Source organism: Loa loa, assembly GCF_000183805.2.
Source record: "Loa loa unplaced genomic scaffold supercont3.3, whole genome shotgun sequence".
NCBI lineage: Eukaryota > Metazoa > Nematoda > Chromadorea > Rhabditida > Onchocercidae > Loa > Loa loa.
Window position 1 is genome coordinate 1,018,404 of NW_018108183.1, and position 24,319 is coordinate 1,042,722.

The 24,319-nt window shown below is 35.3% G+C and overlaps 7 protein-coding genes across 7 annotated transcripts in view; 2 read left to right on the top strand and 5 right to left on the bottom strand.

Moving 5' to 3' along the window:
• The window catches only part of LOAG_16447 (hypothetical protein), a gene marked incomplete at both ends in the record, with an annotated part of 3,131 nt that extends 1,017 nt beyond the window's left edge, over positions 1 to 2,114 (bottom strand). The window contains 6 exons of the mRNA XM_020449099.1: positions 13 to 91; positions 261 to 380; positions 743 to 912; positions 1,173 to 1,313; positions 1,824 to 1,898; positions 1,991 to 2,114. Coding sequence (XP_020307474.1) covers positions 13 to 91; positions 261 to 380; positions 743 to 912; positions 1,173 to 1,313; positions 1,824 to 1,898; positions 1,991 to 2,114 — 709 coding nt within the window. The remainder of the gene's footprint in view (positions 1 to 12; positions 92 to 260; positions 381 to 742; positions 913 to 1,172; positions 1,314 to 1,823; positions 1,899 to 1,990) is intronic.
• A 174-nt stretch (positions 2,115 to 2,288) lies between these two features.
• LOAG_00457 (hypothetical protein) lies at positions 2,289 to 6,441 on the top strand. Its single transcript, XM_003135997.2, has 11 exons — positions 2,289 to 2,632; positions 2,809 to 2,986; positions 3,094 to 3,186; positions 3,259 to 3,320; positions 3,582 to 3,801; positions 4,193 to 4,261; positions 4,350 to 4,493; positions 4,737 to 4,957; positions 5,056 to 5,215; positions 5,476 to 5,637; positions 5,972 to 6,441. Exons 1-11 carry the CDS (start codon positions 2,361 to 2,363, stop codon positions 6,185 to 6,187), a joined length of 1,797 nt encoding a protein of 598 aa, XP_003136045.1. The 5' UTR covers positions 2,289 to 2,360; the 3' UTR covers positions 6,188 to 6,441.
• Positions 6,442 to 6,538: 97 nt separating this feature from the next.
• LOAG_00458 (death domain-containing protein) lies at positions 6,539 to 10,296 on the bottom strand (the record flags this gene model as incomplete). Its single annotated transcript, XM_020445440.1, has 9 exons — positions 10,072 to 10,296; positions 9,815 to 9,948; positions 9,271 to 9,420; positions 8,696 to 8,924; positions 8,115 to 8,411; positions 7,884 to 8,013; positions 7,549 to 7,746; positions 6,925 to 7,100; positions 6,539 to 6,640 (listed from the first exon to the last, which is right to left on the bottom strand). The coding sequence occupies exons 1-9, from the start codon at positions 10,144 to 10,146 to the stop codon at positions 6,539 to 6,541; spliced, it is 1,491 nt and encodes a 496-aa protein (XP_020304100.1). The 5' UTR covers positions 10,147 to 10,296.
• A 2,289-nt stretch (positions 10,297 to 12,585) lies between these two features.
• On the bottom strand, positions 12,586 to 14,822 carry LOAG_00459 (brix domain-containing protein). The gene is made up of 6 exons (XM_003135999.2): positions 14,532 to 14,822; positions 14,086 to 14,195; positions 13,844 to 13,933; positions 13,395 to 13,592; positions 13,054 to 13,222; positions 12,586 to 12,823 (listed from the first exon to the last, which is right to left on the bottom strand). The coding sequence occupies exons 1-6, from the start codon at positions 14,710 to 14,712 to the stop codon at positions 12,696 to 12,698; spliced, it is 876 nt and encodes a 291-aa protein (XP_003136047.1). The 5' UTR covers positions 14,713 to 14,822; the 3' UTR covers positions 12,586 to 12,695.
• A 1,188-nt stretch (positions 14,823 to 16,010) lies between these two features.
• LOAG_00460 (LBP/BPI/CETP family domain-containing protein) lies at positions 16,011 to 19,371 on the bottom strand. Its single transcript, XM_003136000.2, has 7 exons — positions 19,132 to 19,371; positions 18,771 to 18,802; positions 17,858 to 18,061; positions 17,192 to 17,388; positions 16,900 to 17,021; positions 16,654 to 16,828; positions 16,011 to 16,333 (listed from the first exon to the last, which is right to left on the bottom strand). Exons 1-7 carry the CDS (start codon positions 19,336 to 19,338, stop codon positions 16,176 to 16,178), a joined length of 1,095 nt encoding a protein of 364 aa, XP_003136048.2. The 5' UTR covers positions 19,339 to 19,371; the 3' UTR covers positions 16,011 to 16,175.
• A 386-nt stretch (positions 19,372 to 19,757) lies between these two features.
• Positions 19,758 to 21,270, bottom strand: LOAG_00461 (hypothetical protein; the record flags this gene model as incomplete). Its single annotated transcript, XM_003136001.1, has 3 exons — positions 19,758 to 19,786; positions 20,444 to 20,640; positions 20,768 to 21,270. 3 exons carry the CDS (start codon positions 21,268 to 21,270, stop codon positions 19,758 to 19,760), a joined length of 729 nt encoding a protein of 242 aa, XP_003136049.1.
• Positions 21,271 to 21,453: 183 nt separating this feature from the next.
• On the top strand, positions 21,454 to 24,300 carry LOAG_00462 (hypothetical protein; the record flags this gene model as incomplete). The annotated part of the gene is made up of 6 exons (XM_003136002.2): positions 21,454 to 21,876; positions 22,087 to 22,304; positions 22,398 to 22,665; positions 22,966 to 23,141; positions 23,308 to 23,519; positions 23,822 to 24,300. The coding sequence occupies 6 exons, from the start codon at positions 21,454 to 21,456 to the stop codon at positions 24,058 to 24,060; spliced, it is 1,536 nt and encodes a 511-aa protein (XP_003136050.1). The 3' UTR covers positions 24,061 to 24,300.
• Between the last annotated feature and the right edge of the window lie 19 nt (positions 24,301 to 24,319).

A 24,319-nucleotide genomic window follows, 5' to 3' on the forward strand; every position in this document is an offset into this window, starting at 1 on the left:
GATAGAATGAACCACCGAATTCTCGTGCATCGTTCACATATGAATGCAAAACATAATCTGTTCCTACTCTTCCAAATGCGAAGCTAAGGCTCTGAAAAATGTATGTTCTTCCTTCTACGATTATCAAACATTAAAGTAACATAGAACCAAGCAATTTATTAAAGGAATTAATAAAGAATTTCAAAGGTGTATTCAGTTACTGGTACAATTTATTAAAGGAATTAATAAAGAATTTCAAAGGTGTATTCAGTTACTGGTACCTTGAGCTGACTGCTCGAAACGTCAAATGCGCTCTGTACTCCCATCAACCACCCATGCAAACCAGTGACCCCAGAAAAACTGATCTGAGGACCGGTATCCAAACCAACATCAAGATTACACTAGAAAAAAAGCAAATAACATCAAAATTCATTTTGTAATTTTTCGGTATAATATTTCTTGGACAACTAGTCGCATTATAATGTTAAGCGGACTCAGCATACAGAAGAGTTTTGTAACACATGTGACAAAATCTTCAATATCGACCAATTCCTAGAAAATACAAAATACCATAGCTTAAATAAATAGTGTTATTTCTAAAACGGTCACTGAATACGAAAAAAGAGCTGAGAATGATGCCATCAGCAGCATTATTAGTAATACCGCGAATTTGCTATTAATTTCCGGACGAACCACAATAGCTCAATCATACTAACTACTGGATATACGAAAGTTCAAAACTGCAAGAAAATGCAAAATGCACCGTAACATTCCTGTTCACCCACTCAGCTTTCACCCGACCTGATCGCTTGCCATTATGTGGCGCATACCACGAGTCTAGCGTAAGTTTCAAACCACGAGCGAAGCGGTCCTGTATTTCGACAATTGTACCCAATAAATTTTCCGTATTCCATTTCTCCGTCAGAACCACACCTGGGACACAACACTCCCGTACTTTCGCACAAAAACCATGTATCTCCCTCCGATTGAAAATGATTTCAAACTAATAATTACGATGGATATGATCCGATAAACAAGTCACAACACCCGAATTATCTGCTTCAATTATTATGTCCACATAAAAACGACAAAATGCGCATACGTATATTCAATATTAAGTATCGAAATACTTTCTGCACTGTGACACTAACACTAACCTATTGTGACAGCATATGAAACATGGGTATACTTACCATACGAAGGTATACGATATTTGACGTCGAAATTTCCAGCAAGTTTTCCTGTAGCAATAGTGTGTACAGCGGCACTAGAAAACTCGACTTCCTGATTTTCTCCTGATCTCGAACATGTGTCTACTCGTAGGGAGCCAAAATCTGGAAAGAAAGAAGGATAAAAGAGAAGTAAAAAGAAGTAAAAGTAAAAATTCCTAGAAGTAAAAACAACTCCTAGAAGTCTTTTTTACTCCTAGAAGTAAAAACAACGAGATAAAACTAAGAAGTGCAGTTTCTATTTCTGGACAAAACTTTTCTTTATCAGCTTTGAATATATAAATCATCAGTGGATTATTTGGTACTAAGACACGTCAGTATGAGCTGAAGGTACAGTGCAAGACTTGTAGAAGATTAGTGAATTTATACTTATGCGGACAGATGAAGATTACATTGAATAGACGGAAAGTTATAGTAATATGACAGGACGACTCTAAAACTTCCATTTAATGCGACCAATACTTCCATTTAATGTGATCAACACAAATGTAATCTGAATACAGACTGGTCATACCGGATATACAAACGTCACACTGTCTTTCGAGCATATGATCTTATCAAAACTAAATATTACAATGTTATCACGTTAGTAAAGCCAAACAAAAGTAAACTTACTGTATCCCTTTGTGAATAACTCCCTAGCTGCTTTCCCAAGGTCAATATAGCATGGATAAAACATCCTGTGATAACCTGAAATAAACACCTCCCAGTAACTCCCTCGCAAACTTCCAATTATATCGTGGCATCACCCACCCTCATACAAAACACACAATGCCAAATACCACAACCACCGCCATCTTGTTTGTAAGTTAACAAATACGGTCTTGTTATTTCTCGACGCTCCTGCTGTGAAACGTTAACGTCTTTCTCCTTCCCGTTATTCATGTCTTGCACTAATTGCAGCATTCCGATTGGCTAACAACGTTTATCACTTTTATCAGCGTTCTTTACGTTTTGATATTACGTGTATGATTATATTTAGCAAAATTATATGTACCTGATATCATAAATGAGCTTTGGTACGATATTAGTTTGGAAATGACAAGTTAAAAATGATGTAAATATGGTGGATGAATTTTGAAGTTTCAGGATTCAGTGATGCAGTCAGTGGCCTAGGAAAATATATGGTTAGTTTGATGTAATAGGCTAGTAATGTTTTCAACTCTGAGAAGGGTACAGTGCAGGCGTTTGGATGATTTCGAGCTAAGAAAATGGCTACGGCAACTTTCAATACCGAGACGGGTTTCTTTAACGGCTATTCTCATCCTTTTTTCACTCTACTTCATTATATCCTCCATAACTTCTGCGCCTTATGTCTCAGAATCGCAGAAATGTCTTACTGAGCGTCTGAGTGCTTGGAAATTTTCCGAAAACGATAATGTTGTTGCAGTTTCCAACAGAAAGTTTGGATTCACCGGCAATGGGTTAGTTTTGGTATTCTTCGATACTTCTATACTTTGTAAGCTTTTGAAATGCACCATTAGCTTACGTATGCTAGTTACGATTCTTGGTCGGATCGGTGTATTGAGTTTAAAAGTATTAAGATCTAGGCATATTATTTGTTAAATAGTACCAGTTTGTTTAACAATAGTTCTTTAAGGTTTATCGGAATGGGTGGCGATGGAGAGCTGCGGTTAAAAACGTCTCGGGTTTTATCGATACGAAGTGCCTTTTTTCCTAGTATTGATACGAAAATTCAGGATTCAGAATCGTTTGCTGAAAATTATGTAAATGATTATCGTGATGGCACAATCATCACTGTCCGATGTTACCATATTGTACGTGCTTTTAATTGTTCTTCAACTTATGTTTTAATTCCTTTATATCAGGAAGTTTGGTAAGATTTATTATATTAATGCATCTTTTCATTAATCTTTTATTGAAGATGGATCAGTGTTTGTGTATTACTCAACGTGTTTATGCTCACCGAACAAGACCACATCTTATGATTCAGGAACTTCAGGCAACAAATCCATTGGTATCTAATCTATTCTGTTATATTGAAAATTTCAAATAGTCCTCATTTGGTTTATTTTTGTTTTCGTTTCAGAGTAATGATATCGAAATAGAACTATCCGTGAAGATTTCGGAATATTGGACTCTAAAAAAGAGGTTTGCTTCTTTGCATCATTAAACTCAGCAAGCATTATCGATTGTTGTTCAATGAATAACACATCACTGCGTTGTGCCACGCGTTAAAACACTGAAAAGTTTCTTATGCAAAGTGATAGCATGGTCTTAATAGAACAGCCACCACTAAAGATGTGGGACTTGGATAAGTCAAGTAAAATTCGGATCAGGCAAACAGATAAGACAAAGTGAACGTACGAAAAGTCTCAGGAATGAATCCCTTTAAATTGTATTATGTTTCAGTAGCAGCTTGGATGATCCGGTTTATACGCGTTATTTCGAGTCAGATGGAGCACATACACTGGCTGTTGCTACATGCACCAAAATACCCGAAACTGTTACGGTTGAGCAGAAACGCGAGATTTTTTTACGCTTTCTCTGCGTCATCAATTATATTTCACCATTACCCGTCGGAAAAAACAAAAATGCTGAGCTAAGATTGCTGGATGAAGGTGTTACGAAGGTACATTATCCTTCTCTGACATTTTTTGATTTAACATGAATTTTTCGGAAATCGATCTCTTTCTAAAAATGTGAGCAGCTTTTCAATGATTTTTCTGCTTGTAATTTATAAGATAATATATAAAGTCGAAGGCGTTAATTTATCGTGCATGAAAGGCATTAAGATACCTTACGCATAGGTAATCTCAATTGAATATACTGAATGTTTTGGATTCGAGACAAGATACTGAGTCGTTAATCTGGTATAAGGGATAGTGAAAGATAATATAAAGATAAAATAAAGTAGTGGAATCTGGCCATCTGTAAATTTGCGTTATTACTTTGGATTATTCAGAAGACACGTCAGAGTTAATCCATTCCAAATACACAGTATTATGTTTTCATACTTTTAGGAACTCAAAAATTACAGCTTGCTGGATGGAACTCTTCTATATCGCGAACACTCAGCTGCCTGGCAAAAGGTATTGAAAAAAACTGCTATGTAATATTGAAGTTTCTGCGTTGCTGGTTATTGATTGAGTTTATTCTTATTTTATATATGCTTTTTAGCTGAATACGGTTACGTTTAGTATTTCAAAATCTTTGGCCCCAAATGCTCTTAATGCTGCCGAAATCAATGCTACGCGTTATATGCTGCTATCAAATATGCGTGATCCATTACTGGAAATTGGAGTTAGTATGGAACAAAAGGAGGTAGATGTCATTTTAATTTGGCTTCATATCTTTCTCATTCAGAAAATAAATGGAGGTTTCGGGTGTAACACCGCGATATATTTTTTTTTTTCAAAAATTTCTGCACATATATAAAGATTTTGACCAGAAATAATGAGTAGTACCTTCGTCTTTTATGAATTTTGCAGCATTCATTCATAAATATGAAGTGATTGTCTGCATTCAGCTACATGTGGATTTTTTTAATCTAACAATCTGTTCCAGGCAGCAGCAGCATCAATGAAAATGATGGATATGTGTTATACAGGGCACTCAACACTTCTCGTACCTTCCCGTCTGTGGAAAAAATCCGATAATGTCAATGAAGTCATTGAAACGATGGATATTTGGTTATTAACGCTGGAGAAGCGTGGCTGTTCTGGACTCCTAAAAGCTGGCGCTACCGGTCTTGCCGAAGCATTCGTTCTCAGTCTTCTTGCATCCAAGTAAACAATTTCTGTTTCGTGATTATTTTTTCTATAAGTATGCTAATGTAATATAACTTTCAAGAAGGTCTTCTATTAAATTGGTGTTACTTTTGCAGGTTTTCGCGTGAGCATTTGGAAGTAGATATTGATCCAGCTGATTTATTGCGAGAAATTACTGTAAAAAATCTAGCTTATTCTCTTGACACAAGGATTTCAATAAGTGTCCATTTAAGTAATGGTAATCAACCTTATTTCATAATCTCCTCTGATTCGCAGGTTGGATATCTTCCGGATTTTTTAATTTCTTCTTTTTTTCTATCAAAAAGAGAACTTGGATTAACTGGCAGTTGATATCGCTAATCGCTTTCAAGAACTCTATGCAAGGCTGTGGCCGGTTTGCAGTTGCTCACTTCAAATGTTGCACGGATGACGAGTCAGTCGTTTTCTCGCAGAATTGTTGAAAGCGACTGGCGATTATTTATCATCAGTCTTCCTTAATCATTCCTGTTATGTTCAAAAACTTTCCAAGTTTAAAGGTTTTTGCATGTGATGCAGCCTGTTTAAATTATCCGATAGCTATCGGACGCTCGAGTGTACATATTCCGATTAAAATAACTAAACCATCTACTCCGATCTTATATATTTCACATAACAAAAATCATCTCGAGCAACTGCGAGGAACGATACACGTTGTTGAGGTATGGTTTTCCATGTTACTGCTCAACTAGTGTTTTTGAAGGAAAGAAATGGATTTTCAAAAATCCAGGATAGTTAACGAAAATTGGTTTTACTCAGTGGGTAAAATTAGTCATTTCAACTATCAACGATGAAGTAGAAAAGCCAATACTCCGCATTAGCAATATTATGGGTCCTCAGTGTTTTATTTATTTCATTTTAGAATCCAAAGCATCCGATATCTCAGTATCTTTCGTAGTCGGAGATGAGCATCTCAGAACTATATCATATGTCGCCGAACGGATTTGACATTACCTGTGATACTAAAGCAGACTTTTACAAAGTTATTTGTTCTAGGTTATGGATGCTCCAGCTCATGAGCTTGGATTAATCGCACTTCACAAACATGGTCATCGTTTGGGTGGTCTTCCAATAATGTTTTGGCTGATGCTTGGTGCTTTGATGATTGTATTCCATCTTTTCCTTTTCAAATTGCTTTATTCGGAGTGGAAAAAAGGCGACACAATGCCCTACAATTATTACTTGCGACAGCGTTATCTTCGCAGTCACTGAGTCGTTACATCACGAAACGTTACATTCCGTCGCAAAGGTTATCCATGTTGTTTTGTCATGTATTATGTGTTATTCATTACGACTATGTGTTTCTTAGAAATGTTCACTAAATGTATACTTTTTCTGAATTTTAAAGGATATTAGCTTCTGTTTTATAGTTACTGTTTCTGTAAGTTGAGTAAACTGAGTGACGGATCTTCCATAAGGGCATCCCAAAATGCTTTTACTTATATGTTGGTAACTGTAGTAATCCATCTTAAAATATTGCAAATATCAAAAAGATTTTTCTGAATATGATCAAATATATACGTAAAAAAAATGACCGCAAAAATACAAAGATTTAGGCATCCGTCATTGTTGCTCATTTCCAGCCTGTATCAAATGTACTCCAAGTGTTTCGCCCATATCTTCCAGGGACTGGGTTATGGTTGACAAATTTGCATTTGGAACTTGCTGCAAACATTTTTATTAGTTTCAGACAATTTGACACGAAGTTTCAGGAGTAGTTAGTTAAACGAATCCCGTGGCAAATTCCAGAAGAATGCCTTTAGGATTTGTCACGGAATTTCTTTTTTTTTCATTGTAGATCCATTGAGCATAAATCCAGAGGACATGGTCGTACCGAATTGACAAACTTCATTTTATTATAATTTTTTGGGGAAAACCTGCCAATTCACTTTTTGATGCACTTTTGTCTTTCAAATTTCTATTTGTGTAAAAGATTATCAAAACCTTACTTCGTATTGGTCAAGTAGCATCATAGTTGGCGAGGAAGAATCATCTAAGCAAACACGAATGAACTCTACCATGTGTCCACAGCCGAGATGATCCGCCAGTATCGTCCATTTGTCCTCCACATCTAGTATCTTCGACAACCGTAACCTTGTTAGGTAATCCAAACAGGAGACATCGTCTAACATAATAAAAATCACTGGGGATTAAGGTTAAATTCTTTTCAGTTCATGTTCAAACAAATCTGGTGAAAAACTGAGTGCATTAATTCTTCCATACGAGTATCACTGTGGTAGCAAAGAATATATATATATATATATATATTTTGTGAATAACCCTACTTTTTTTGTACAGGAGTAAAGATATGTGTCTCAAATGTTTGTCACTATGACAATATAGATTATTTATTGCGAATAGCTTAGTTCAGTTGTACAATCGTAAAGATCTGTTTTTAATTTGATTGTGTTCTTATAATCTGTTTTTATTACGCCTAACTCTGTTCAACTATAAAAGCTTGAAAATGTATCGTACGTGCAGTAGTTTCTGGCTGGATTTAGTGTTGGTGTTTCGGTGATTTATAATGTTTCGGAAAATTATGTTTCGGAAAATTAAACCTATCGATATGTTACCTTTAAATGTCCGAAGTCGATAACTGGTTGCAGCATCAGTGCTTGCTGCTGTGCTGATCGATTCTTCACTTTGTAATTCACTGATCTCTTGTTCTTCCCCAGGACCGTTTTGTGCATATACGTTAGATACTTCAATCCGTTCACCGTTCAGAATCCGCTGCACATCTTCCTCATCTGCTTCCGCTGGTCGTTCGTCACCTGTATCGCATCTTTTTATCTCGTGGCAAGTTTTTTTCCTTTATGACTCTTTAAAGTGAGCATGGAAGTTGCACAAACTTGCACAAACTTCAAGGGACAGCTTAATGGATGACAAGAAGATATTGAACGCTGGGAACCTGTTCCTAGAGAATCCATAGTTGACCCGGCATCCAGAAGACGTCCGATCATAACAAGATTCTTCTTCTTACATGCAACTTTTAGAGGTGTGTCTCCATTATTTGACATTACGTTAACATCACAATTGTGCTGAAAGTTTCATCATCGGTGTATAAAAAACCTGTGGAAAAAAAATGACTGAAACTCTTAAATATGCATTGATTGATTCCACAATGAAAAATAAGATGAACCTGGGCAAGTAAAGAGACCGTGTCAGCATCATCCATATAGAGGGCCGTCAAGAGCGGTGTTTCGCCATTGTTGTCAGGAATATCTACAGGAGCACCAGCTTCTATCAATGCTTCCAGTAAGCTTAATTTTAGTTTCTTAACAGCAATATGAGCTGGCGTGTATCCATAACAGTTTTTCTTGGCTAAAATATTCTCTCTATTGATATCAGTTCCGCTTTCCACTTCCTCACTGCTACTCGTTTCCAAAATTTCTTTATAAATAGCATCATTATAAGCATCTCCCAAATAATGCGCTACCTGAAAATAAATTGAGCATTGCAATCAAAAAGTTGCAATATGCTGCAAGCGCTTGTTTATTATATTCATCTTTGATTAATGATAGATAAAGAAATCACAGAATCCATACAATGACAGATAAAGTACTTCTAACCAAAGAAGCTAACGCTGAAAGAATATGGACCTCCTTGATGTATCAGCGTTGTTAATACAATTTGGGATTGAAGCAAGATCTTGTAGGGTAGACTGTTCCAACTGGTCTCAAATCTTCAGTCAAAACAAATCCGAACTATAGAGGGACTTACTGTATCCAAATTATTATCCACAATATTTCTTTTGGCACCAGCACTAACTAAGTAATGTACACAATCCGGATCACCAGCTCGTACCGCACAATGCAGTGCTGTTTGTCCTCGAACATTTGGTGCATTAAGAATTTTTTGACGTTCCTCTTCACTACTATACTCACATAGCACCGATAGCATTGTCTTTAGCGCAAAATTTTGCTTATTACGTGCTGCCACGTGTAAGACACTGAAACCAACAGTCGTTTATTATCTTTTTCAACGACTATGTTTACGTCATCGTTTTACCGCACAAAACATTTAAAATTCTATTTCGCATGCTTCATTTCACGAAAAAGAATTTTATTAAAGCCATCAACATTGTTCAGTATAATGTTGAAGGGGGATGACATGTGGTACGTATTAAACAGCAAGAAGAGAGGAGGATGCTATGTCCAATTATCTTGGATTACCTGACTTCAGTTCTCAGCTTAAGTCAAGTAACAGGAAGTACCTTTATCATTCTCATGTGCTTATACTTATCAACTTCTCGAAAATTTATTTATTTTTTCAAAGCCGGAAAAGTAAATAGAGACTTGCAGCCGTCGTTGTCAAATGTACCGAGAAGCGGTACCAACGGTTTTACCAAAGCCAATGGTTCTCCTTCGGCAGCAAATTCGAACAACGATGTTATTAGCGCTTCCTTATCGACAATTTCTGTTGTATCCCGTATATTACTTGTATCACTAAAGTAATTAATATAACATTCATTTCCCATAAAGAAAAACCTGAACTAATGATTGGATGATGGTTATTCGATTCGCAAGCAGAAAAAGATTCAGATTATTACAATTCACTTTCTATAATTTGGAAAAACAATGTGATTTGTAACTTCCATCCATCCTTCTGTGGTAAACTGTAGGAGAGTGATAAGAAAGAAGATCGATCTGATCTCGACATGATATGAAAATCAAATCATATTTTTCTTCTGTTGGTTCCATTTTCCCAATACTAGTTCCTCCACTATTACGATATTATGGTGCTAATATAGAGGCGCAAATAGGCAGTTTATTGAACTACAATATTAACCCATATCACAATAAATATCATCAAATGATGTGCATTAAACCATTCAATTACCTGACATGTAATTGTACTGAAAATTCCAACTGTTGTGTACCATTTCTTAAAAATATTTTAAAGCTATTTGTTGTAGATGATGCTTTATCTGTCTTCTCCGGAATGACAAGAGTCGGCAAAGAAAATATGATCAGCTGAAATCATTTGTCCATTTCATTTAAGCTTTCATAATGTCAAAGCTTTTCCTCCTTCAGCACCATTTAAATGACATTTTTTTAATTATTGTTTTGCCATTGGATGAAACGAGTTAAATTTACCTTATCGTAAGTTTTCAATCGTTCAACGGGTAACATTCGATTCCCAATATCAACGAATATGCTAACATTAACCATCGGCTTGCTTAATAACAACCATATCGTTTCTTTAGTGTTTCGTACAATACTATGACTCACTTCAATCACTTTAAGAGGAGCTATAAAATCGATGATTCATTCTTCAGTAAAAAGAAACTTATTGAATGATGATTTGTTAATATGGATGAGGAGAAATGATACCGTTATCACGATGCATTATATCGGAAACAATTACTGAAGAAGCACAAGGTGTTGCTGCTTCAACCATTATTCGAATACTTTCTTCTTCCTCCGTCCACCTTTCATCCACTTTCGTAGCACCAGCACTAAACTGTTGATTTGTTTCTACCGATTGAATTGGATCCTGTTCAACTGTTTCAACCGGTTTTGTTATATAAAGATCTTCAAATCTGAAAGCCAACCTTTAAAATAATACATTCATCGTGCTGTGATACTCTACTGAAATTTTAAAGCTAATAAAAAAATTCCTAAAATCTTTCAAAATTCAGGATATATTTGACACTTTAAGCTCCTATTTGTTAGTCAAATAATTCTACAAATGATAATGTCATTTCATGACATGTAGATAAAATCTATTGCAGCTAGTGATAATTTACATTTGACAGTGGACATATCAACCACTAATTATTATAATAGCGCCACTTCAGTCAAATTTGTTGATGTTTCATTCATTCACTTCATCTTAATCTTATTTATAACCTTGTATGAAAAGTAACATCATATGTTTCAGCATGGGATGAGAAGTACTCCACCAAATGATATTAAACAATTGAACAATTAAATATAATGAGAAATCAAGTTGAATTCTCGACTTCTTTTTGCTTTTTGCATTCCAAAAAGAAAGATAACATTATTTAACATGTTAGCTTTCCTGTGACTTTTGAACTTGTTATTGATTGATGCAAAACCTCAAAATGAATTAGAGAGAAATAACTTGGTGAAGAATTACTTATGCGTAGTGGATTCGGCAATATGGACAATAGGTTGTTGTGGTGTAATAATAAGATGATGTGGTCGAAAGTCGGCTGTTAAAAGATTAACGGTAACGATAACAGGTTGATTAATTGATAATGTAATAGAGAAGGTAATTGGAATATGATCAGAAAATGTTGATGAAGGTGGTGCTTCGAATTGAAGTATAGGTAATGTGCTTGCACCAAACAAAGATGTGACCATACCGCACAGCTATCCTTCAATCTAGTTCGCTTTAAAGCTAACCAATGAGTGTTCATAAGACAAAGTTCAAGTTCAAGCTCGAGCTCAATCCTCCTCAAATCTCGCTCACTCCCCTTTCTCTATGTACACTTTCGCGGATGCAAAAACTTCACACTGCTATCGCCCAGAATCTATTCAAAAAGCAATGGTATCAAAAGTGTATTGGCCATTAATTATGTAGGCCTATTGCATCAACCTGTTTATCTTTCATAATCATTCTTTTACAATGATTGCTACTGCTACTACTGCTGCTGCTTTTGCTGCATCTGCTTTTGTTGCAGCTCCTGCTACATTTGTTAGCAATTCCTTACAGCTTTTTATTTAAGTATGATCAACTGCAACAGGTGGAGGAGAGATCAAATCCATCGTCTATATTTAAATCAATACCGAAATCAAAGACATAATTGGTGTGAGATGATTCCAACAAGTGACATTTTATCGTTTGGTGACTACGCATAAATGTTTTACAATAGAATGGAATAAACGGATGATAAAATTGCTATTTTATTAACATGCTTATAATTGCTGAAGAAAGAGGATGAAAAATGATGCGATATTCAGTTCAGTTTATGTGGCAAACAGCGTATCTGAATGATGAAGTTTGGAACTGATTCAAACTGGTAGCAAGAATGTTGATAATATTGTGGGTAGGCTCGAAGGATTTCATAAAATTCAAGGAAGAGAACAGAAATGCATGCGGAGGAAGGATTTCGAGATTTTACCAGTTTTGGTAGAAGAAATAAAAGCTTTTATTGAGAAAATATTGCGGAAAAGTTGGGAATAAAAATACATATCTGGCAACGAAAAAGTTTTTCTTGAACTAATAAATCACATGAGGTTCCGAGAATCGTATAAGCAGAAAAATAGATATTCAGAAGCAACTAGCATACAAATCAATGGAATCTTCGTCAAAATCCATTTCCAAAAAAAGAAAAAAAAGAAACCGCTTTCAGCAGCAGATTGGTGACATGTAAAATCTATATAAATTGATAATAAAGCCTCAGTTCTCAATTTAATTTCCTTCTCATCATCAACACTGAAGGATTTCCTGAAAAGCGAACCAACAAATGGATTAAACAAAACAATCTGATAATCAGCATCGCTGATCTCTTCCACGATGTTCATGTACCATAGTGTTCAACTTAAAACTCTGTCACCATAAAACAAGTTGTGTTGGATGAGCGAGAAATGACGTACTCTTGTGAAAGTTCTTCAAAATGGTATTTTCTCGAAAAAATGATACGAAATTATTTTTATGCTTATAAAATATGCAACAGTTAACAAATTAACGACAATAAAATATATGATATAAATATTAATAAACACAGTGAATCAGTAAACAACATTTCCCATTACTCGTCATCGTCTGGTACTGATAGCATAAGAGGTCTCTTTCTGGCTGAATTGGTATATGACCGTAACGCCCACTCAGTACTTTCGGCATCAGCGTTGTCAATTGTACCCATTTTGATTAAATAAGCTAAAACAATTCAAAGATAAAAAAAGCAAATGCAGAAAAACCTACAGCAAATGGAATACACTCTGCACTCTAACTAAACTATGGCAAACACTGCACGATCAGTCCACGAGTTGAGAATTGCATAACAGTTCCTTTCGTGTCTTTTCTCATGACAACTTCCAGTTATCCACAACGGTGCTATAACAAACGTAGACCTATGCATTATTTCATTTCATAACGTAAAAACTTACGCCTCATTTCGAACCGCGGACCAATTTCCTTCAGTTTTATTTCACCATGCTCATCTTTACTGTACGTATGATGCCGGAAACTAATGAAATCCTGAGTGTTGCTAAAAGTAACGATTCGTCGACTATCAATCTTCGGTACAGGAAACAAATGTTTTAATATTGTGGTCAACTGGAAAGAAAGAAAACATTGCATAACATATAAATATCGTATATATATAATATATAGATTGAACGAATCTGTCAAATGCTGTGAAATGCAGCCAATATTTAAATATTGCTCGGAAGTTTACTCTTCAGGCTTTGATAATTTATGAGCTGACAAGGAACAAAACTTAACTTACCCTACGTCCCAGAGCTGAATTAAGACCATCGAATATAAGATGGGGATATTCCTCCGACATGGTTCCACATTCCGGCACTTCGTGCCGCATCACAACATTTGCTAAAGTAAAATAAGCAGTAGGTCCAAAGGGTAGATGGCATACAATCATTCCGTCAGGATTACCACGCGTTTCATGCAGCAGTATAAAATCCGTAATCTTAAATATATTGTGTTAAACAAGGATAATTAGAAAAAATGCCAAAAGTGCTATTATACAAAGTGAAGCAGACAGATTATTTCAGTCTTATTAGAGACTAATTGTTGAATTTATTGATCAGCTTTTAAGCTTCATTTATTACTTAATCTGCTTCTAAAATCTGCAAAAATTAATATTTGACGTAGTTTCAAAAGATTATGCTGAGGATCGAATGTCTAGGAATTTCAAGTCCGGTAAACGCAGAAACTAACATCATTAGCTTTACAAGCTTGTATTAACTTTTTGATATCATAATGACCTCGATTGATGCGTTGGGCATTTGGAAACATCAGCCGCATTTCCTACAACAGACATTATTTCTCAATTTCAGTTCGAGAAATAAACACATGCAAAGTTTCTTAGACATTCTCCTCACTGTATTCCAGCAAAAGCTCTAGGGTTTGGAAACTGTGAAACTCTGGGATTGAAATATGAACAGACGAAAAGTATTTACTTTCAAAAAAATTTTAAGTTTGGCTGAAGGTTCACGACTAGTTGTTAATACAACTTTTGGGTCTGCCGCTCCAGCGTAGCGATACTCATCATCGATAGCTGAAACTTCCCCTGAAAATGCTAACAGTAGCAAATGATATGACAATGTAGTGCCAGATTTAAATAGAAAGATTAACCCGAAGAGTTGTCGGAAAATTCCGGCTTGGGACGAAAGGTACTGGAATCAAAGATATCTGCTGTTCATGAAGCCAGAAATTTTAGTCTTCGTAGATACTAAATCTGCTGTCCGTTTCATTTCATTCCAGTTGTTTAGCTAAATCGCTATCGCCATAAATGTAGTTTAAACTTTTTTATCACACAATACTTCAATTAAATTTTAATCTATCTTGAAAAAAAGAGGTCAAAATTAAAACGAAAAATGGATTCGCCGTCCACAGACATTCTCACCTCCCCATTCAGCGTCTTGTTGTAAATCAATGGCATCCTTTCTCAAGTGTGTCGGTATAGCTCTGTTTTCATCTACGTATTTCTTCACAGTTTGTCGTTTCTCATCGATTAACCGTTGTTTCTCCTCCAAACTTTTCCGATAAACATACTCAAGACGTAACCGAGCTTCTCGTCTAATCATTTCTTTTTTTCCTCCACCCTGAAAATTATGTCGTTGAGATCACTGGCGCAAGATATAACACTGACATACGTCAGCACGGAATCCAGTTAAAACAGTCCCTCACTGGGAAATGAATCCCGTTCATATAATTATCCTTCCTTTTGATAAATTGAAAAAGAAAGAAAATTCCTAAACTGTGTAGGGTAGCGAAATAGGATGATAATCACTCTCCATTTAGGTTAAGGATTATTGTGGGTGGTCAGCTGAGTCGGAAATGACGTGCTCCCTCCTTAGGAATTAACCCACACTTAATTGTACTGAAATAAATTACTGGAATGTATAATTGCAAATAGTGTAACAGCTTCAATGTGAGAGTGGTGGTACTTGTGTATAGGATTTGCCAAGGAAGGGCTTTGAACCGCTCAATTAATCGACCCGTCCAGTCTGTCAGAAGGATAAACTACGTGGATTGATTGAACATTTAAGTATTAAGTAAAGAAACACAAAGAATGTAAATAAAAACAGGAAAAATATATTACAACTTTGACTTAGGAAATATAGGACCCTTCAGAATTCTTGGCAGACGTCATCCATGACGTCCATCAAATCGAAGTTCCATATCTTTTCAATACCAACTTTGCTTATGTTCCAAACAGAAACGACGTGCACGGTTTCTTTTAAGCTGCTGGTACTGCTGTCCACCGAACGGTGGAATAGTACTAGATGAATTTAGATTTTACAGATACCGAACACATCCGATGGGAGGCAATATGACTTCGAGAAGTGGTGATTAATTCTACAGAACCGAGATCCAAGGAATTCAACGAAATACCCATTCAGTAACGAAACTTACGACTTAAACTTGGATAACCGCGCAATCTGAAGTTTTTCCTTCCCCTAACTTTACGACTTGAAAGAAAGCCATCCCCTACTTCTCTTGAAAATAAATGTATTAAGACTACCCACGCTAATACGTGCAGACCAGCTTCTACACTACGTGAATTACACTTCATCCATTTGGCCTGCCGGTATTAGACGGTTGGCCGATGACCAACTAGAAAGTTGGTTGGGTGTAGTTGCCATATGCCTCGTAGTGGTACGGGGGAAATGCGATATTTTCATTGCAACTTTAGTGGGTTCCTTGTCTCTACTGACATCTGGAAACCGTCTGTGCATCGTTCCTGATTCATTTATGATGGATGATTCGAGATTGCCATGCTGTGTCACCTGTTAATCACTTGACGATGAATGGATAGGAAAGGAAGCTTGAGAGGCCAAAATTTTGGTAATGACAAAAGATTTGTACAATGATATCACAACATTAGTCGACTAAAGTGTTGTCACCAACATAATGTTTTGTAGTTTGTATAACCAAGCAGTACAACCTATGAATTTATCCACACACTTAGTGTATAAAATTTAAAACAGTGAAAGTATTTACATCAAGTGGGTTACACCTTTGCAATCACTCGTATATTATTTACTCAACTGCCGTACATACGTATGTCACGTTGGAAATATTTGGTATGTGCAAATGCTTGTAATGCAAGATTGCTTACACGCCTCCGATCCAAATCAAAATCTGCGGATATGAAAACACTCCGGTCAAGGATTTGTAGTTGAGTGATGTTTATCCGTAAAACTAAAATGTTTTGTTAAGGAACTGTTCTTGATGGAGTGAAGAAAAAACAGTAATTCCATGAATGGATACATTCAAAACAGTAATTCCCTGAATGCATGCATTCAATTCTGGTAGTTAACAGCATGTCCTGAAGGTATACAGTTCAAACTACTTATTTCAAGCAATATTCCAGGAAGAGCAGTAAAAGTGAATGAGCTCGTTTGGGGAAGGTGGAAGATCCGAGAACGAGTGTTGGTGAAATGAGGGATGAAATGTGAAGAACTAATCAGTATATTTCATCCGAATAGCTACGATCAACAAATTCGATGGCAAGAGAAAACCTTTAGGTATTGGTATTGGAAATCCGCCACGCAGAAAATCATTGATGAAACGCTGAAACATTTCAGAACTTAGCAGTGCAACGTCAGATAATTCATCATCACTTATATTAATGTGTCCATATGTGTTCCTTAATTGGAAGCTGTCCACCGTTGTCTTACCAAGCAATGTGTTGTTCTGCAAATAAGCCAAGTGAGAGGGATGTAAACAAGATTACCCATTGTCGTATCTATCGCAAGAAACCGTACCTCAACATGTAAATGTATGTTCGCAACAATGTCCAAAGCAAACGCTGCTGCTTGATGAGTTTTTTCACTGGATTCTACAATGTACATGAATACCAAACCATTCATATTAATGACTAGTGCACCTATAAATATGGATTTTATCTGAATTTAAAAGGTCACTTCAAATATTCGAAAATTTTTCCCTTTTAAAAAATACGATTGTGTGGAAATGTAAGGTGTGGAAAGGCAAAAAGTTTTTTCAAAAGTTTTTTTTGAACACAAATGAAGAGCATAGGTAAAGGAGTTCGCGAACCGCCCTGTTTCGCTTGAAACAGCACTATAGGAGCTCGGGTGGGCGTGAAAATCAGTCGCACTTTGCTATCTGGATATTGTTCAGCTATTTGAGGTATCAGATCAGCAAAGCAAAGTCCGGTTGTACAGGAGGTACGTAGCAGCGGACCTAAAGACGAAATTGTCTTATCGTCCACGACAAACTGCAACAAATGTTCCCTGCAAATTCTTTGTTGAAAAAGCACAATTCATAATGCTGCGATCAGTATCGTATCAAATTGCAATCAGGTTTTATTTGTGGACTTGATTTTAAGCAAATCTCTTTTAAAAGTGTTCCCACTCACTTTAGCGTGAAACTTTCTCCCTTTAAACATAACTGTTTTTTTCCTATTGCGCATTAATTTCATGTATATGTATGATGTTTTACGCTATCTCACATTTGAGCAAACATACAGAACCATTAATATAGCATCAAAAATGGGTAAAATGTTTCTCTTTTTTAACTAGAGTCGACTTTTTTCTTTAAATTTTGAATTTTGACTTTTTAAAAACCCAATGGATATCACACTTTAATTTTGTATCCTATTATATCTTGCTAGTTGCTACTTGCAAAGTAACTGCATTTCATCCTATTTAAAAAAAAAGAAAAAAGGTATGAAATATTATGCAACAAGTAACATGAGCTTACGAGAAAGCATGATAAAGTAGAGCGTTGGCAATATAATCGGATATAAGTAAATGTATCATTGCATCTTGCAAAGAAGGTTCTTTTGGCCAGAACATTGGTGCAGCACTGAATGGAGTTTTTTTAATGCTGTCGCCTATGAGTGAAATTTCACCAATGTTAGATATTTCCACAGTATTCTTGTAGCATAATGGATCTTCATTTAGCCTGAAACAGGTTAGCCATTTGCATTTCTATAAAGTGACGACAAGTCATAAAAGCATAAAAATCAAGAAGGAAGCTGAGCTTTTAAATTTTAATTCTTCCAACAAATATTATGTTGAAAATGTTTGCATTTATTCCTCAAGACTGTGCTAAATTAAAAATGAAGAAGCAAAGCAGTAGTCATCAGTGTTTGCACAGGCATGCATCCACACGCACACGCACACACGCATATTCGCGCATACACACACAAACATGAATCATATGAATAGCTGAAGGAAGCTTTAACTAACCTGAAGTTAGTACAAGTACGAGGAAGCTAGTCCCTGAAAGCACCTCATCTGAACTTATGAAATGGAATCCGTTACGAAAGGTGTAATTATCGCAACCCGATCATGACATAGATTCGAAATTCTCGGGTGATTTCGTGATTTCCATTTCCTTTTTTTGCCTCAAAATCATACTTGGTGAAATTAAGTGAGGATATTCAGTGTGAATTTGCGATGAAGTTATAATCTGTTCACAACAAACGTAAAATAATGCTAAATTAAGAGTGAAAAGCGAAGCAACAGTAATATTTACACATGCATGTACACACATATACACATGCATACATGACAGATACAAACAGACAGACAGACAGTCAGCACATACACACACACACACACACACACACACACACACACATCTTATAGTCAAAGAAGCTTCAACTAACCTGAAGTCAATATAAATTCTGGAAACTAGTTGCTGCAATGTTATATAACATAATTATGTGTAATTTACCTGTTTTTCAACAATTTCAATTCATTGTTAATGAATATGAAGAGAAGAGTTACAAGATAATTGCGTCGTAAGCTTTAGAAGTTACCATTTTATTCGTCCCCTTATCGAGGACTAACCAAAGGATAAAGAATTAACGATTTGTTATTGTTACTATCTTTTAGGATAAATTCCAAGTAGTTTAGCATATGATGGCATTATTGTCGCTAGAAATACTTTGTTGAATGATCAAGCTACTTACTTCACTTGCTTAAAAAAAGGAAAAGAATTCTAATGATTTCTGATGAAAAACTTACTTTGAAAAGAGAAGGGCTAATAGTAATATTAAACGATCGAAAGGTTTCCATCAATTCATTACTGTTAGGTAATCCAACAATTGAAGCAAACGTATTGATTTGTTCTGCATCTGCTAGGGATGTTTTTGTTTGAGTTTGCAATAATTTCTCATTGAAATCTTCATTGATAAATTCGGTTATTTTTTTGCAAATTAATGTTTCAATCATTGAACGAATTTGCTCTGATATTCCTTGCTGAAAATTGCTTTAATTACATCCCAAATATATTACAAAATTAGCAAATATTTTAAATTTCATACTTCAGCTAAATATCAACGAATAAATTAAACAAATATCAATATATATCAATATATATATATATATATATATACATGACTATTTAGTCAATTTTTCCAATCCGATGCTTCCTTATCGTAATTTATTTGATTATAACTTGCATTTGGTCAAATTAAAGCCTATCAAATCCTACTGAAATTTGTTTGAATTGTTATAGATTTAAATCAAAAAAGAAAAGTTGAATAATGAACCGAAGTGTTATGATAGTAGCAATAATAGTAGTGGAGAAAAATTTTAGACTACAACTTATAACAAGCTTAAAATCTTACAAATCTTATGATTTAAAATATTTATTGCTTTCTTGAAACCTTACTTGATCCTGAAACAGTTGCCGTATCTATTCTGTAGCAAAAAATTAACTATATAGTTTGTAAATTCCTAGGAATGCCTTGAATAAATCCAATTGTTGTTGTATGCGATAACTTTTACGGTATAATTAAATTAACAATCTTGAACATGGGATAGCACAGATAATAGGGAAATGCTTCAAAATTGAAAGGATGACAAAAATGTTAACCACTTCATTTTTTTTTCGTTCTATCTCCTCCTATTTCTAACACGAATGCATATTTTTTAGAACCATAAATTTAGGAAAATATCATTTCCGGATAATCCAAAATATAGAAAAGAAAATTATGTCTTTAATAAAAATGAATACATGAGCTCGTCGTTTTTTATTTTTTAAATTTTAGGAAGTTTCTTTTTAAAATGACAATCAAATAAGACCAGAATTTTTCGATGTGTCAAATTTCTCCGCGGTATGTCAACAATTCTATTGCTCTATATTGGTTACTTTCCTTCTTCTTTTCTTGAGGACAAAAAAAAAGTCATTGCTAAATTTGATCAAGTTAACTAAATTTGTAAAAAAATTTAAGCACTGCGATGTTATTGCAAAACTACTGATCAAAAAAAGAAAAAAAAATTAAAATTAAAGTTAAGAATGCCTTGAATAAATTCAGTGCTATTCCAGTCATACCACCATTATAAATTTCAATATTCATTAATTGAATAGTCGTACGACAAAAAATTGTTGACACTCGAGCTGCTCCTGTTTCTGATTGTTCTAGGGCACTTTCTAATTGAAAATTAACACCATATGCTAATATTTCAGCTTCGCCCTCAAGTTTCATCGGTAACAGTATATTGACCTCTCCTGACAAACTTCCTATTAACCTGAAAGTTATCAACTCTATACAGTAATCACATTTCATTCGCATTTAATACCATTAACAAACTCTTAAAATGTTAAATAATGATGAATTGTTATTATCACTGATAATTTGTATGATTTTAAACTTACCCCATATTAAGATTTCTCATAATCCAAGTGATTTTATTTGGTGCTGATGTAGAAATGATATGTTCGGTTGCTTGTTTATATCGAGATACACGAATCCGTGATACTGAAACGTATCCTTGTCCATTGTTGATGCGTTGTTTGATATTTGGTATGGATAAACGTGGTAATTGCTCATTTAATATTTGAGCTCCGATATTATTCAGATAAGCTACAGCTCGTGGTAAGATGCGTATTCGTATAGCACTGGACGATGACAAGTAGATCTTAAGATGAAATTTCCTATTTTGAGATAATCGAAAATTTTTGAGTGAACAGTTTATAATATTATCGTTATACGATAAGAATAATTGAATGAAATATCCGGAAATACGGATCGATTCAACGGGATGGATAATGCCAAAGTGGAAAATAACTACCTGTAAAAGAGGATGTAAATGTATATCTGCGGAAGAAAGAATATTGTAAATGAGAAGGAGTAGGAAAGTGGCAAACGTGAAGCCCATGAAATAATGTTTGTTGTAAGAAGGGGACGATACAAAATAAATGTGGATATGTGTATTAAATGGAAGGAAGTGTTTTGGTGGGTGTCCCTCTCTTCCCCTCCCCCCTCTTTCCATCTATTCAGTCATCAATAACAACGGGGGAAATCGAGGATGTCCTTCAAGAACTCGTTCTTCAAATGACTAATGCCGTGGAGGTGGTGGTGGTGTTTAGAGGTGGTGCACGTCATGCACTACCTCTTACCTGTTTATTTAGCTTTTTCTGTGCAACTATTGTACCTGCAATGTTCATTCATAACAGCATCTGATGTATCGCTTGATATCGGATCCGGTGCCGCTTCACAGCTTATTCGTGAAGGAGCTCATCAACTACTTAGCTCCCCACGTTCACTTTATTTATCATTTCGGACGCATCGAAAACCCCTTCTGTTACCTCTTGCCTATATTAAAACTTACAATCGAATTTCATATTCAAATGTTACCGTAAAATTTTATCCCGATACGATACGCTTAAAAGCAAGCAGTGTTCGGATAAACTCCAAGTCGAACATTACTCCAAATATTTGGCCAGTCAGCCTTGGAGATGAAACTATCGATCTTGCCGTTTATGTAAGTTGCTTTACCGTTGCTTACTGTACCATTTCATAACTTACTAATTTCAAATTTCATTGTTTACTATTTTCATTCATTATCAGTACTGCTATCATTTTGATCACTTTCATTTCAAAACCTATATTTTTCCATTCTCTTCCCGTCATTTAATTATAACAATACAAGTCGTATATTGTGCTACTTTCGGAAGTTTAGTAATCAGTTCAGGTGGGTGATGTTGAGTTAGCCGTACGAATCGAGGAGAAAAATGCTCGAATGTTATCATGTTCTCTGCGTGATACAACTGTTAATGCTACATCTAGCAATTACTGGATGGTAGGCACGTTGTTACATATGGCAACAAATCCGATTCGATCACATCTTCAGCAGCTCATTTGTCCATCTCTCTCGAACTACATCTCAAATATCGAAAATCCTGTTATTATGTGAGTACAGGAATGATTTTCCTTTTTACAATTAATTTAATATCAGCATAACATTCGTAAAAAGCAGTGTATCCTTAAATTTCAAAGATTTAGGAACGTGTCATTAAATGAGATCCTGCCAGCTCATATTCGCGACATTATCAATGCCGACATTATCAATACCGCAGATTCCTCCTTATTCTATCGTTTAACATCAATAACAGTAGAAGAGAAGCATATTTTGATAGGAACACAAATCAAATGGAAGCGTCCGTTTGAAAACGATGGAGTTTCATACGCAAATGTAAGTGTGAAATGGAACAACGAGGATCGGATAATAATCTGGATCGATGATACTGCCCTCAATGACTTCCTAAATCAGGTTTTTTCCAAATTATACCGTTTAAGTAGCCCAAAATTGGTCCTCATATTGAAAAAATTTCGAGAAATTATGCAGTGCTGGAGTTTCTTATTTATAATAATTAAGCCTTTTCTGAAGCTAGATTTACGATGTTCGGATACATGCAGAATTTCGAAGCAAATTATCGTAACGATAATGACGACAGGAACAACGACGAATTGCTGTCATTTACGTTTAAAAGTTGATTTTAGCCATTTCATTTTACTAGGCTTCAAAGGAAATTTGTTTTGAAAAGGGAATTTGAAACCAATTTATTTGCAGATTGACTGGAATTTCCAGTGGATGGAGGAAACGATTGCGGTAACAAGTCCTGTGATACCTCTTTCTTCTCGAGAATTTCTTTCAACTCTTTGCACCTCTTGCTACTTCTTGCTGAATGTTTGGGCTAATGGATCACCTATTTTGACAGCTACAAACGGTACTGTTGTCTTGGAGAAGTAAGTTCTTCTAATCAATGCTTTCGAGATAATTCAAATCAAAAATTTAGAAGCTTGATTTTAAACTCAAACCCAATTGTATAGTAAAATTCCCCATTATTGTTTGTTAATTGAGGCCTTAATTTACATTTATTTAAAATTGAACGTTTTTTTTTTCTATTTCAAGACGTGATAGGCTCAATTTGCGTGTCGTGAATCCAGATAAAAACGTCACATCTGTGTTTGTTTCCATGTTTCTATCTGTCACAGCCGAACTACGGCCCGTTATTGATTCGGGCACCTTGCGGACATTAGTACAATTGCTTGACACAAATGTGGTAATGGAAAATGGTGCCTTTCCTCCTTCTTGGTCATTTTTTGTTCAGGACCTAATAAAAGGTAAACACTTATTTTGGATTTCATTACTGTTAATCTAATTATTATTAGAGTAATCGACAACACTTAAATGAATATTCTTCTTAGCTAACAAAATTACACTTGGATTAGGAGAAAATTAGCCTATTTTTATCAAAACGTGGCAATCAATGCTAAGAAATTATGATTTTCCCTGGTTTCAGTCCTTTTTGTGTATCCACTTTTTTTTGACTGCTTACAATCTTTCGACCGTGCAGGTAATACTACCGATAGACCTAAGTGGCATGTATGATACTGTTAAAGAAGTGATGATATGAGAATTTCAGGAATGATAACCGAAATGATGTGGCCAGAGATGCGGAAGCAAATCGAGGAACTTACATACAGTGAGGGCATTCGTTTAGCGACATCATGTGGTATCGACCCACAGAATACGGAAATTTTAATCGATGAAGGACGTTTAGGCTTCTCTACGACACTTAATTTACAGAGTCTACAGCCTCAACAGTGCCTCAAAGATCTCAAAAGTGCTTTACCAAATACTGCTAAATTGTTTCCTAAATAAAGTTAACTATGATATCACTCACTTAATTGTTCATTGCAACTATAATTATGCAAAATTCTTTCCTTCCTCATCACACAGTTTTGCAGTTCATAATTCGATGCATTGGTCTGAAACTTTTATGCATTAGACAGAATGAGTTCGTGGTTTTCGACAAAGAAAAAAGCAATGACTTCAAATGTTTTGCTTAATCATATTGTCATCATTCTTGCTCTGTTAGTATCATCCTGCTTGTTAGCCAAAGGAACAATAAGGTGATCTT